At 41.6% G+C, this 13804-nt stretch overlaps 1 protein-coding gene across 3 annotated transcripts in view; it reads left to right on the forward strand.

Annotated features, from left to right (window-relative positions):
- LOC120516513 (1-phosphatidylinositol 4,5-bisphosphate phosphodiesterase beta-1) overlaps positions 1-11406 on the forward strand; it is a 487951-nt gene extending 476545 nt beyond the window's left edge. For all 3 annotated transcript variants that reach the window (XM_039738227.1, XM_039738228.1, XM_039738229.1), the window contains one exon: positions 10111-11406. In XM_039738227.1, the coding sequence (XP_039594161.1) occupies positions 10111-10341 (231 nt within the window). In that variant the 3' untranslated portion in view covers positions 10342-11406. The remainder of the gene's footprint in view (positions 1-10110) is intronic.
- Positions 11407-13804: the final 2398 nt, after the last annotated feature.

Raw genomic sequence — 13804 nt, forward strand, 5'->3', positions numbered from 1 at the left:
TAGCAGCAGAAGGCCGCCTGCCCGCCTCACCACTTCTTTTAAGTTTTGTTCTTGGAATTCTAAGGAGACACTCATTTGAGGATCTGAGGTTACGATTTGGAATATAAGGTGTAAGACATTCCGATATATAAAATGGTGCAGATTATTTAAGGCTTTATAAACCATAAACAGTATTTTAAAGTCAATTCTGAATGACACAGGCAACCAGTGTAGTGACATTAAAACTGGAGAGATGTGTTTGGATTTTCTTTTCCTAGTTAGGATTCTAGCAGCTGCATTCTGCACTCGTTGCAGACGATTTATATCTTTTTTGGGTAGTCCTGAGAGGAGTGCGTTACAGTAATCTAGTTGACTGAAAACAAACGCGTGAACTAATTTCTCAGCATCTTTCAGTGATATAAGAGGTCTAACTTTACTTATGTTTCTTAAGTGATAAAATGCTGTCCTAGTGATCTGATGAATATGCGATTTAAAATTCAGATTACAGTCAACAATTACCCCTAAGCTTTTTACCTCCGTCTTGACTCTTAATCCTAATGTATCCAGTTTATTTCTAATAGCCTCATTGTATCTATTATTGCTAATCACTAAGATTTCAGTTTTCTCTTTATTTAACTTGAGAAAGTTACTATTCATCCATTCTGAGATACAAGTCAGACATTCTGTTAGTGAATCGAGAGAGTCGGAGTCATCAGGTGCTATTGATAAGTACAGCTGTGTGTCATCAGCATAGCTGTGGTAGCTCACGTTTTAACCTGAGATAATCTGACCTAACGGAAGCATGTAGATTGAGAAGAGCAGCGGACCCAGGATAGAGCCTTGTGGACCATCATATCGGATATCATGTGTCTTTGAGATGTGATTACCACAACTAACAAAGAATTTTCTACCTGCCAGGTCGAATTCAAACCAATTTAAGACCCTGCCAGAGTGGCCCACCCATTGACTAAGGCGATTTCTAAGAATATTGTGATCAATGGTGTCAAATGCGGCACTCAGATCTAAGAGGATGAGAACAGATACGCACACGCATGACAATGTAAAAGATTGGGAAGAACATGCAAGTGCCACACCGATTGTATATTCTACTAAACGTTTCAATGCATATTGTGAGTATAATTCTATGTGATAAATCAAATCGTATTTGTATTAATGATAGGACGACACAGGGATGCTATGCAAATTATATGCAGATAGAGAGAGAATATGCAAATTTCACACTGAAGGCATAATGTGTGGCTACAGGACGAAAATGCAAAATCCACTCTGGCTGTACAGTATATCCTGTTAATTAGATTAAATCCACTCTTCTTTCCACTGCATTTTGGATTGGGGTGTCTGTGGGGAATTTGGGTCCATCCACCCAATAGAGAGAGCATTTGTGAGGTCAGGTGGTGATGTTGGACGAGAGGACCTGACTCGTCGTACGCATTCCCGTTTACCCCCAAAAGGGTCTGAGGTCATGCTGAGCCTCTCAACGACTCAACGTTTACGGCAAACTTCATCTATCTTGATTTGTTTCCAGACCGAGTTTTGTTAAACTTGACTTGCTTGTATGGGATATTATTTGATTTTAGTAATAATAAAATAAAAACCTTCATCTACCTTGGCTGGAGTCTGGAGGACAGGATCAGGGTACTACCGCCACCTTATTTTTAGCATCTACATGCTCTGGTCAAAGGGGGTGCCATCTGTGGGTTGGGTGCACATCTACAGTGGGTATAGAAAGGATTCCCCCCCTTCGAAATCTTCCCATTTTTTTTGCTTTACAGACATAAATGTAAACACACAAACTAATATTTCTTCCCAGCTTTACTTCCTCAATGCAATCTCTAACATCCAAGTGAAAGACATCACAGCTACAGTTCAGAAGAATTTAAAAAAAATCCAAAACAAGACCTACTGAGATGAATAAAGGATCCCCCCCCTCCTAAACTCAATCAGGTGCCAGTGCCCACCATTCCCATTGCGGTGACTGGCTGCGCTCAATTGTAATCCGTGTGATTAGTGAAGCTGTTCCTGGTCCATTCATTCCCTTGCTTGGTAGAGCAACTGACAGCAAACAACTGACTGTGGGTGGCAGGCCACTTTCAAAAGATCTCAGGGGTAGAGTTGTGGGCAGACAGAAGGCAGGAGATGGAGACACAAAAATCTCAAAGGCTTTATCAATCCCAACGAGCTCAGTAAAGGCCATCATAAAGAAGTGTTTGGTTACGACTAGGACCCTCCAAACTGGATGGAAGAGCAAGGAGGAAACTGGTAAGAGAGGCCACCAAGACGCCAAATGGCCACTTTGAAGGATTTACAGGATTTGATGGCACAGAGTGGTCATTAATGGTGTGCAGGTGACAACAATGTGACAAGCGCTCCACAATTGTGGCTTCTTCGGGAGGGTCGCAAGGAAAAGCCACTTCTGAAGAAAGGCCACATGAAGGCTCAATTGAGCTTTGCCAGAATGCACCTTGAAGATTCTGCTGCCAAGTGGGGAAAAAAAAAGGTCTTATGGTCAGATGAGCGCAAAATCGAACGGCACACCCAGCGGAAATCCAATGCAGCTCATCATCCACAACACACCATACCTACAGTAATGCATGGAGGGGGCAGCATCCTGTTGTGGGGGTCCAGGGGCTCTCGTTAGGGTAGAAGGAAAAATGGATGGAGCAAAATACCATCAAATTCTGGAGGAAAACCTGCTACCCTCCGCCGGAAAGTTGAAGATGGGCAGAATTTTTACCGTTCAACACGACAACGACCCGAAGCACACAGCAAAACTGACCACACGGTGGCTGGAGGAGTAAAAAGTGAATGTCCTGGTGTGTCCAGTCAGAGATCAGAGCAAAATCAACCTGAAAATCTGTGGAAAGATCTGAAGATAGCAGACCACCAACGCTCAGCATCCAATGTGAGCGAACTTAAACAATTAAACTGTAAAGAAGAGAGGGGGGCAAATATTACAATTCAGGTGTGCAAAGCTGATAGAGAAGAATCAACAGACTCCAGGCTGTCATTAAAGCAAAAGGGGGGTCAACAAAACGACATTGGGGGGGTCCTTTAGTCATCTCAGTAGGTCTTGTTTTGGATTTTTTATCATTTTTCTGACCTGTAGCTGTGATGTCTTTCACTTGGATGTTAGAGGTGGCATTGAGTGAGTAAAGCTGGGAAGAAATATTAGTTTGTGTGTTTTCATTTAATCCTGTAAAGCAAAATAATGGAAATATTTTGAAGGGGGGATTCTTTTCTATACCCACGGTAGCTCTGGAGGATCATTTAGCTGGGCAAAGTCCCCTCAGATATTATAAATATAGTGTTAGTTATTGGATTTCTTTGGGACTTTATGACAACGTTCCATTCCTTACTATTTTTATCTGTAGCGGGGGGCTAGCTGGGTAGGGTCTGAGACCACCGTACAATGTGCCACCAGCCATCACTCTGGTAATCCAGCATCCCAGCCATGTAGGCCTTCCCATCTTGCCTTTTCAATGCACGTCCTTGCTGCCGGCTAATGTGTTGGTAACGCTGGCACCATTTCATCCCGTTGTCGACACTCCACCCACTTTGCCTCTGTCAAGTCCTTTTCTCTTTTTTCCCCACAAATGTCATTTCATCACTGGGCATCTCGGTTGGCCCTCAGGGAGTGGAGTTGCATGGAGAAGCTCTTGAGAAGTGCATGAAATATTGATCAGGAATTGTTTATGAGCCGAACAGCAGCGAGACCTTGAAGGGCCAAAGAGAAATGAAATTTCACGTCGAGAGACATTGAATGGGGAGTAGAAAGTGAGAATTGGTGGCATTTAATAACTTGGCAAAAGCACATTACAAAAGCGATCTGCCAAGGTAAGCCCCGAAAGGTACTGCAGTTGGGAAGAATCATTCAATAAGTTGCACTTTATAGTAAATAATCCACAGGACTGGTCAATCTCATGAGACAAAACAAAGCCCACTGTTGATGTCCAAGTGCCCGTTAGAAAGAGACTGCACACATGAGGTCTACATGAGAGCTGTGCCAGGAGGAAACAGAGAGATCATCAGGGCAAGGCTAAAAGTTGGCCCATGAACACCCAGCATCACACATGGGCTCCTGAGGATTACATGCCAGGCTTGAGCAATGTATACAATAACCCCAACCAGGCCAGAAGAGGGCGCCAAAGCTGACCGCATCTTCTCTTTTTTTACTACCCTAACCTGGAGTAACCATCCATGACGGGTAACTTGGCCACACCCCCTCACAAGTAAGCCACGCCTCTTAGGTTCGGGACGGTACAAAGCCGACCGCTCGTGAAGGATGGCGTCTTAGTTGACAGAAGTTGGCGTCGGGAATCTCGTGCCCTCGGGGTGAAGTGACATAGGTAGCCTGCTTTTTCGGTTGCCCCACCACATGCTTTTTTGGGGGACAGTTGCACTAAAAGAGGTGGCCTGGTCGGCACCCCAAATTTTTTTGATTCTCTGGATTCTTGTTGTCTCCACACTGGGCAAAGACCAGGGGCCTTATTAATAAAACTTGACAATTATGAGCATGAAAATACAAAAAAAAAAAAAGGAAAATGCAAACGACAAAAGAAAAAAAAAAAGATTCACAAAACTTGATGGACGCACATTTCCATGCAATTTACCTTTTTATAAATCACAACCGTCTTGTAAATGCGAGTTTGTGAACACGTCTCAAGCCCCTCTACGGTTCCATCCTGAATCAACCGTGAGTGAATCATGCTAATCAACTTCATGCATATGCTAATGAGAATTCTGCCGATTTTCATTGGCTGGCAAAGGGGCCACATGACGCATCCAGTAGTCTGAGACAGAAGTTCGCATCTCTGAATTCGAGGCACACAAAGAGATTTCATTTGGTGGCCTAAGCGTGGATGTCAGCTCTGCTGGGATCTTTCCTGGCTGGGATGCCATAACAGAAGGACAACATGGAAGTGCTGCCCAGGCGGAATGGATCATGTGGGGCGGTCGGTGCAGTCAGGGCAGTTCCTCAGCCCAGTCGAATAGATGGCGTGGACCCAGTAGGGACGCCCGCAGGGATACATGGGAGTTGTAGTCCCGAGGGACAGTCCTGTCTGGGTCCTTGTGTGCCACCAGTGGGTGCTGTTGGAAGAGGGGTCGCCTGTTTCTGGAGGCTTCCGTCAGGCTGTGCCCCAGTACTGTAACTACTCCCGGGTGTGCCATAAAAGCGAGCCGCCCAGAGACAGGAAGGAGTCAGGAAGACAACGCTCACGGAAAGGTGGAGAGGAGAGGAGGTTTGTGTACCTCATTGTCACTGAATTAGTGGAGTAAAACGTTTCATTAAAACCTGGGACTGTGCCCGTGTGGTGGCAGCTGAGATTGGGAAGGGTGCAGTGCCCCCTACTGGTCACACAGCATTAAGAACAAATATGTTGAATGGCGAGCTATTACTGCTTCTGGAAATGCCATGGGCTCAGCAGCTCACCATCAGAGTATCCACTAAGAATTCTTCACTGTGCTTGAGGAGAACGCGAGACCACTTGTCAGAAGAACGAAGCCCAACAGAAACATGACGAGGACCCTAAACATTCCAGGAATGGCCAAATAAAAGAAAGAAATGGAGGGTTCTGGAACGTCCCAGTCAGAGCCCTGATCTGAATCCGATCGAGATGCTGGTAGGATTTGAAATGAGGATGAAACCCCTCAGACATTACACAGCTGCAGAATTCCACATCCACGTGCGAGACAGTTCTAGGAAACGACGACTTGATGGGGCAATGCCAGCCCTTTGAGTCAAGGGTACACTTCCTTTTTTACACCCACACACCCACATATCGTTAGGTTTAATAAAGTTTCCTGTTCAGGAACAGCAAAAACATCTGCACTTTCTTATAAAAAGATCTCGCTAGCAACACATCAAGCACGGCCGCGTTTGTGGACCACCTAAATCTGCGGAGCAGTCAGACGGAATTCTCAACCATCTCCGAGATTTATACGTCGCTCTTTGAAGGTGAACCCTTTTAACAGATATTAATCACATCTGTCTGGAAACATTTAACACGGTGGCGAGTTTTCTAATACGTTTTTCTCTTAACAAGGGAAATGAGAGCAGCAATCGAAAATAAAGTCAGTGTGATAAAGAGGGAACGACGCGTTCAAGTACACTTGGATAAAAAGTTATATTAGGTGAACAGAAAGTATGGCTGTCAAAGCTTAATTAGTATTTATTTGCTTGATTAATCAGGCCTACTTTGATAAAAACGATCAGTGTTTGTTTTTTTTTTTGGTTGGTGTTCCTAGCTGACGGTGCCCACCCGGGTGACACTGGCTTCAAGGTAGCGACAGGACCTGACAGCAAGCCATTTGTTCAAATTAAAAACATTTTTCCTTTTTTAATTTTTTGCTCTCACTCTAAGCTACAAAGGGTTCTTGAAATTAAACATCAGCGTGTAGATGCCACCCTTTGGATCAAAAATAGGAATCTCTCTCTAAAGTAAAACAAATGTTCACTTGTATCAGTCACCGGCCAAAGTATTCAGTAATGTCTGACTGCAGAGACGCAGGGCCACACCGGAAACGTCCCGGCTTAAGTTAACGTTAGGAGTTTACAGTATGTGGTTATCACATGGTATGAGTAAGGGGTAGGGGTGAGTGTGCTTCACATGTGGCATAAACCGTCAAGACTGAGCGTAAGTTAAGGTCAGTGTCATTAGCGTGGGCTACAGACGTGCGGCGACATCACTTCCACCGGTGTAGGCACGCAGTGTGCCCACCTTAAGGAAAGGACAAGTGTCTGTCCGTCAGTGTGCCCATCCAATTTCTATGTCTCTGTCTTTCCAACAGATGAAGCATCACAAACATTTGTAGTAATAAATGCATTGCATTTGCCATTCCAACAGATGGTGTATAACAAATATTTACTCTGGTTTTTATGAATCCCATTCCAAATGGCATATAACAGACATTCCTTGCATTTTTTATTCCAAAAGATGGTGGATCACAAACATTTGTGATAATAAAATGCACTGTATTTGTCATTCCAACAGATGGCATATCAAATATTTGTTGCGATAAAATGCATTGCATTTGTAGTAATAAAATACATTGCATTTGTCATTCCAACAGATGGTGGATCACAAACATTTACACGGCTTTTAGGAATCCCATTCCAAATTGTATATAACAGACATTCCTTGCATTTGTAATAATAAAATGCACTGTATTTGTCATTCCAACAGATGGCATATCAAATATTTGTTGCGATAAAATGCATTGCATTTGTCATTCCAACAGATGGTGGATCACAAACATTTACACGGCTTTTATGAATCCCATTCCAAATGGCATATAACAGACTTTCATTGCGTTTGTCATTCCAACAGATGGCGGATCACAAACACGAGTAGTAATAAAATGCATTAATCCTGCGCTAATAGGGCTAACGTCCAAGGAGAGAAGATTGCTGTTCTTGTAACTCAAAAAGGCTAGGCTTCCCCATCGAAGGTTGCATTTTATTTTTCACCAGCAATTTCAAAATCCATTGAGAATAAGTCATCAAGGTATTAAGTTCTTAAAAGGCAGCACAAGTGAATTAACTGCTAAAAAATCACTATGTCATCCATGTCATATTATATTAAAAATACAAAATAAATTCCAGGGAGAGACGAAAAAGCCATTCCAAAAAATATATATATATTTTTTAACAATTAATGTTTTGTTTGAAATTCAGCAAACAATGGCCAGTAAAAATTTAATAATACAATATAAAAGATCTTCACGCCTCAAAAGAAAAAAAAAAAAAAAAACCCAACAACTTTCCCATCTAGAGAGATGAATTCCCAGAATGAATCATACGCCTTTTTCGGAATCAATCAAAACCCAGCAGCTCCATGATGAAAGCCTTTGTGCGCACACAGCCTGGTAACCCCACTGCATTGCAGGTTTTCTTACTCCTGAAACAGCTTGTGGGCACATGGACCACGCAGACGACCCGAGACGGGGATAAGCAGTGCCGGGGGGTGAATTGTAAAAGGGCAAGGACAAATTATCCTGAAACAAGGAGCACAATAATAGAGCTTGTTTTTATTAAAACTGAAAAATAAATAAATCATAATGCTGCAAAACAAACAACAGCCATCTATGCGTATTGGTGGCAGTTCTCCCTAACATCTGTACTCCATTCTGCTGGTGGTAGAGCAGATCTGGTCGAGCCTGCACTTCTCCCCTGACCCTCGTTTTAGGTGTTCTTGTCCTTTTTCATTATTGAGAGAGAGAGCTAGATAGAAGTAACTTTAGATGAGTTCACCTAAACTACAGTCCCATCCAGGTCCATTTTCGCCCTTTTTGCCCAATCCTGGTAGGATGGTCTTTGGCCCCCTCAAGCCTGAAATGGACAGAGAAGGTTCTACTCTGGGGTCACCAACTCCATTTTATGCAGTGCTTACAGTGGCTGCAGGTTTTCCTTTTAACCCTTTTCTTAATTAGTGACAACTTTGTGTTGCTAAATGTAGTTTAGGGCGGAGTTGTAAACCCCTGTTCCGGAATTGGCACAGCCCACTGAGGGCTACAGTGACTGCAGAGACCCCCAAAAGCACCAGACTGTTACCCCACTTGTTACAATTTGTCCAGTAATGAGGTTTGTGTTTGTTTCCTTTCTACGTGTGAGAAGGTGCGTCTGCCGTCATGCTCCTTGTATGTTGTGGGTGGATACCCAAGAGATGGGGCCAGCCCTCCATCAGGGTTCAGAAACTGCCCCCCAGGCGTACAGAGACTGCTGGGAATTGAAGTCAGGGAGCAGTTCATTTTGAGTGCACATCTGCGGGACTTTTGCTGAATTTTGTGGATTTCTGCTCTGGTTTTCCAATTTTCTTGGCTTCTGGGTCTTAGATTCTTCTTCTGGATTGTCGATTTGGAACTTGTTTGCCTTTTAGGCGAGTCCCTATTTTTGATTATTTTTTTAACCTTATGCTGTATTTTTTCTTCTCATTCAATAACTTCTCCTTTTGTAAAGTATTCTTGTGCCCTTTCTGTATGCAAGACAGGGGTTAATGGTGATCCTCTTCTTTGTGGGGCATTTTGATTGTGTTTTGGGGACATAGTGAAAGACCACCATGTTAGCAACATCTCATTGTGGGGTGTTAACTGCTTGCTTCGACAAAGCTAGGAAGGTGACCCACAGGCACACATATGCCACTATCTACCTAATATAGTGCCTTTATCTACCTTTCTACCTAATATAGCGCCTTTATCATCTATCTAATATAGTGCCTTTATCTACCTTTCTACCTAATATAGCGCCTTTATCATCTACCTAATTTAGCGCCTTTATCTACCTTTCTACCTAATATAGCGCCTTTATCATCTATCTAATATAGCGCCTTTATCATCTACCTAATATAGCGCCTTTATCATCTATCTAATATAGCGCCTTTATCTATCTTTCTACCTAATATAGCGCCTTTATCATCTATCTAATATAGCGCCTTTATCATCTATCTAATATAGCGCCTTTATCTATCATTCTATCTAATATAGAGCCTTTATCATCTATCTAATATAGAGCCTTTATCATCTATCTAATATAGTGCCTTTATCTACCTTTCTACCTAATATAGCGCCTTTATCATCTATCTAATATAGTGCCTTTATCTACCTTTCTACCTAATATAGCGCCTTTATCATCTATCTAATATAGAGCCTTTATCATCTATCTAATATAGAGCCTTTATCATCTACCTAATATAGCGCCTTTATCTATCTTTCTACCTAATATAGCACCTTTATCATCTACCTAATATAGCGCCTTTATCATCTATCTAATATAGCGCCTTTATCTATCTTTCTACCTAATATAGCGCCTTTATCATCTATCTAATATAGAGCCTTTATCATCTAATATAGCGCCTTTATCATCTACCTAATATAGCGCCTTTATCTACCTTTCTACCTAATTTAGTGCCTTTATCATCTATCTATCTATCCTTCGATCTATCTATCTATCCATTCATCCAGTAAGGATCATTCTATTTTAGCGATCGATTTTAAGCTGCTTGAACCGGTCCTTTAATAGTCGCAGTATTATTCTTACTTATGATTTACTGCATCCAAGATTCAAAAGGCGGTTTCACTCACAGTGCTTTTTCTTTTTCCTTCTTTCTTTTGCAGCTGCAAGCTGAACTCGATCAGGAATACCATGATAAATTCAAGAGGCTGCCTGTGGAGATCCAAGAGTTTGTGCAAGAAGCCATGAAAGGGAAATTCTCGGACGACAGCGATCACAGTGCTGCATCTTCATCTGTGGGAGCGGAGAGCCGGAATGTGAACAACAAGACTCCCCTCACCGAGGATGAGCTGGAGGAGGATGCTACAGAAAAGGCATTTGATACCCCACTTTAGTTACCCTGGACTCGGGAGGGACGAATTCCACTTTGTGCCAAGGGCAGCTGCTCACCTCTTTATATACCCACAGAAGGGGCTCGATGAAGGCCAGCGTCAAAAAACGCAGGAAGCTACCTTACTTGAATGATTACGTTTTGTTTCTTTATTATGATGTTTTTGGGTTTAGTAATAAAAGTCTGTTATGGTGTGTTTTCGCGGTTTTACACCTTACTTTATGGGTCAGCGTGCCAGCGTTCTGGGCCTGCCTGTGTCAACCTCATTATCAACCACTACGTTTAAGCGACTATACACTTGCAATATTTTGAAGAAAAATAAAAAATTATCCGGAACTGGCGATCTCAGCTGCATGTGATCCCATTTACAAATTGCCAGGCAGAGCAAGCTACAGTACATGTGTACCACACACTTTGGGATGGCCGCCACGAAACGTATCCCTGCTCGGTTGTGTGTGTGTGCGTGTGTGTAAAACGACGACTCAAGTAGCATTTTATCTTTATATTTGCACTAAAAAAATCGTAAAAAAACCGAAATGTCTTGCTTTTAATCGGCAAGCACTGGCGGCTTGTTAGAAGTTTCTTGGTTACATACATTGTCGATTATTTATTGCTGCTGATACGTTACTTTTGAATTTTACTGTTTTTACAGGGATGAAGCCCGATCCAATTTTGTTTTCCCATTTTTTTTTCCTTCGAGTCCTGCTGTAACGGGAGTACGCAGTATGGTGCGTCTACGTAGAATCGTAAAAATCGTAAAGGCTTTCTTAACACTGGGAGAGACACCGAGAGAGGTGCCACGTAATTTGAATCATGCAGAGAAAAAAGAAAAAGAACAAAACCCAAAATCGTCCTCGAGTCAAGTTATTTGAAAGTTTGGGGTTTTCTGCTTCCATTTTTCTTGCACGAATGTAATTTTCATTTTTCTCATCTTTTTTTTTTTTTTTTTAAGCCTTTCGGCCAGAAGCATAAAAGAAAAATACGGGAGAGGAACCGAATGAGCCGTGTGACAGATTTGCTTTAATCACGTGAGGAAGAGGCAGAGGATGGGACATTTAAAAAAAAAAAAGTCGTAAATTAAGATTTGCACGAATTTCGTTATTTTTTTTTTTTCAAATCCTTCACCCATAAATACCACCAAAATTTATTATTGATCATGAGGAGAGGGAGAGCTACTGATATTTATTATATAAAAACAAGAAAACGTGTAACATTTTCAGGTTGTTTTTAGTTTAATACTTTAGCCGCCGAAGACGATGAACAGTAATGCTGTTCTTTTAAACAAAACTGTACGGCTGCTTTTTTGTACAATTGTCAGTCTTCATTTGCACATTATTGAATTTCATCTAGTTCTTTTTAATATACTTTATTTAATATCTCTCTCTATATATAAAAAAGTACAGTGCTGCATTTTGTAAGCAATTAGGTTATCGAGAATACCCACAGAAATCAATTTACAAGTAAGTCGTGGCCGATTTGATCGAGTCGTTCAACCAGTTTTTCATTGTTTTTAAAAATCGTTGATAACAAACGGTCGTTGGTTCATATCAGCTCCTTACGAACGGACCATTAGGTACCCACTGAATCTAACTATTGTGAAGTGTCAGAGGTTTGTTACCCGCAATTTAATAAATGTGATTAGTACTGCTCACCTGCATTAAGCGCCAATCAGCGTGTTTTAGAAGTGTAATTTCTGTTTTCCCACGATACAAAGTCCAAATATTTGAACTTTACGGTAATACTGCTCACTTTCTGGGTGGAGTTTTGTCTCCGTTCGTTTGACGATTTTTCCCAAAAAATACTACGATTCAATTTCTCATTCTGTCTCACAGTAAGGAGACCCATCTGGGTTCGCTTCCCGGGTCCTCCCTCCATGGAGTTTGCATGTTCTCCCCGTGTCTGCGTGGGTTTCCTCCCACAGTCCAAAGACATGCAGGTGAGGTGAATTGGCGATCCTAAAATTGTCCCTAGTGTGTGGTTGCTATCGTAATCTCTTGGACCAATAGTGTGAGTTTTCCACATTCAACTTATACAACCGACATTATAAAATACCTGAAATTCTATGGTAAAAATCAAGCCGCGACTTATCCGCGAGTATACGGTATACGGTAGTTAAGCAACCAAATTTGTACTTTACATAAAAGTAAAGACTTTTCAAACTAAGTTAATTAAAGCTAAATTTACTGATATTTATTCTTTGTTTCCTTCATAACCATTTCCAGTTTTGTTTGATAATTCAATCCTCGGTCGAGAGTCAGAGAGAATTTTTAATGAAAAGGGTCAGGAGATGAGACGTCGTTGATAAAAACGGGTTCAATAACCAGGAAAAGGTTTGTTTTCGGTCACAAGAATCGCACGTCAACCCTGTAATTATCCTAATCTCGTATACCCAAGCAATGCTCAGGCCAACCTTTAAACTGTCGCTCCAATAAGGTCACGTATAAAACACACTCCTGAAGAATTCTGGGAAGATCTCAATCCCAAAACGCTCAGAATCCAGGAAAAGTCTGATTTTTTTTTTTGTAATAATTACACACTACATAATTATCCTGATAATAATATGAATAATTCTTTGCATTTATATAGCGCTTTTCTCACTACTTAAAGCGCTCAGCAATTGCAGGTTAAGGGCCAAACAGAGCAGAGTCCCTACTGGCATTTACGGGATTCGAACCAACAACCTTCCGATTGTCAGTGCAGATCCGTAGCCTCAGAGCCACCACTTCGATCTTGGATACCCCGGAAATGCGTGAGTCGGTCTTTATACTTTCATTCCAATACAGTCACACATCAAGCTCCTGGAGCATTCTGGGAAGATTGACATAACAACCGATGAAGCTAACTTGTGAAACCAGCGGCATCTGTAACGTAACAAATTGGCATCGCGGCAAAATAAACGGCATTCAATAAAGTTATTGAATGCCAGAATCCACTCGATCTTCTCGTCTGTGACTCTTAATGAAGTGAAACGAGTGAAGAAAAAGAATAGAAGGTTTAAAAATAAATGAAAAATCTGTCAATTCGTGATTTGATTTTCGTAAAACGGTTTACAACAATCGTTCACATTTAGGCATTTAAATGCCCGTGAGTGTCGGTAAACCTCCTCAATCTTTCAGTAGACGACTCAGTGGGACCTCCTGGCTCTTTAAGGGTCTGGTGAACGTGGGTAGCATCCTCTCGCTCGTTAGATGGATGGATGGATGGATGGCGTGACGATCGACCACTCGAGAGACTAATAAAGTGAAGTCGCGTTCACAAATGCGGCCAATTTTCATTTATTTTCACTTTTTTTTCTAAAAATTTCCGTTTTGTACAGTGTCCCATCCCGACGTTCGAAGTTAGTGTTTTATTGAAGTCGGAGCTGTTTAAAACCACTGCAGTTAAAAGAAAGAAAGAAATAAATATCTTTTTATTGATTTTTCTTACTTGAATTCTATTTAAAGGAATAACTTTATCAAGAAGGGTCT

Source organism: Polypterus senegalus, chromosome 16 (genome assembly GCF_016835505.1).
Source record: "Polypterus senegalus isolate Bchr_013 chromosome 16, ASM1683550v1, whole genome shotgun sequence".
NCBI lineage: Eukaryota > Metazoa > Chordata > Cladistia > Polypteriformes > Polypteridae > Polypterus > Polypterus senegalus.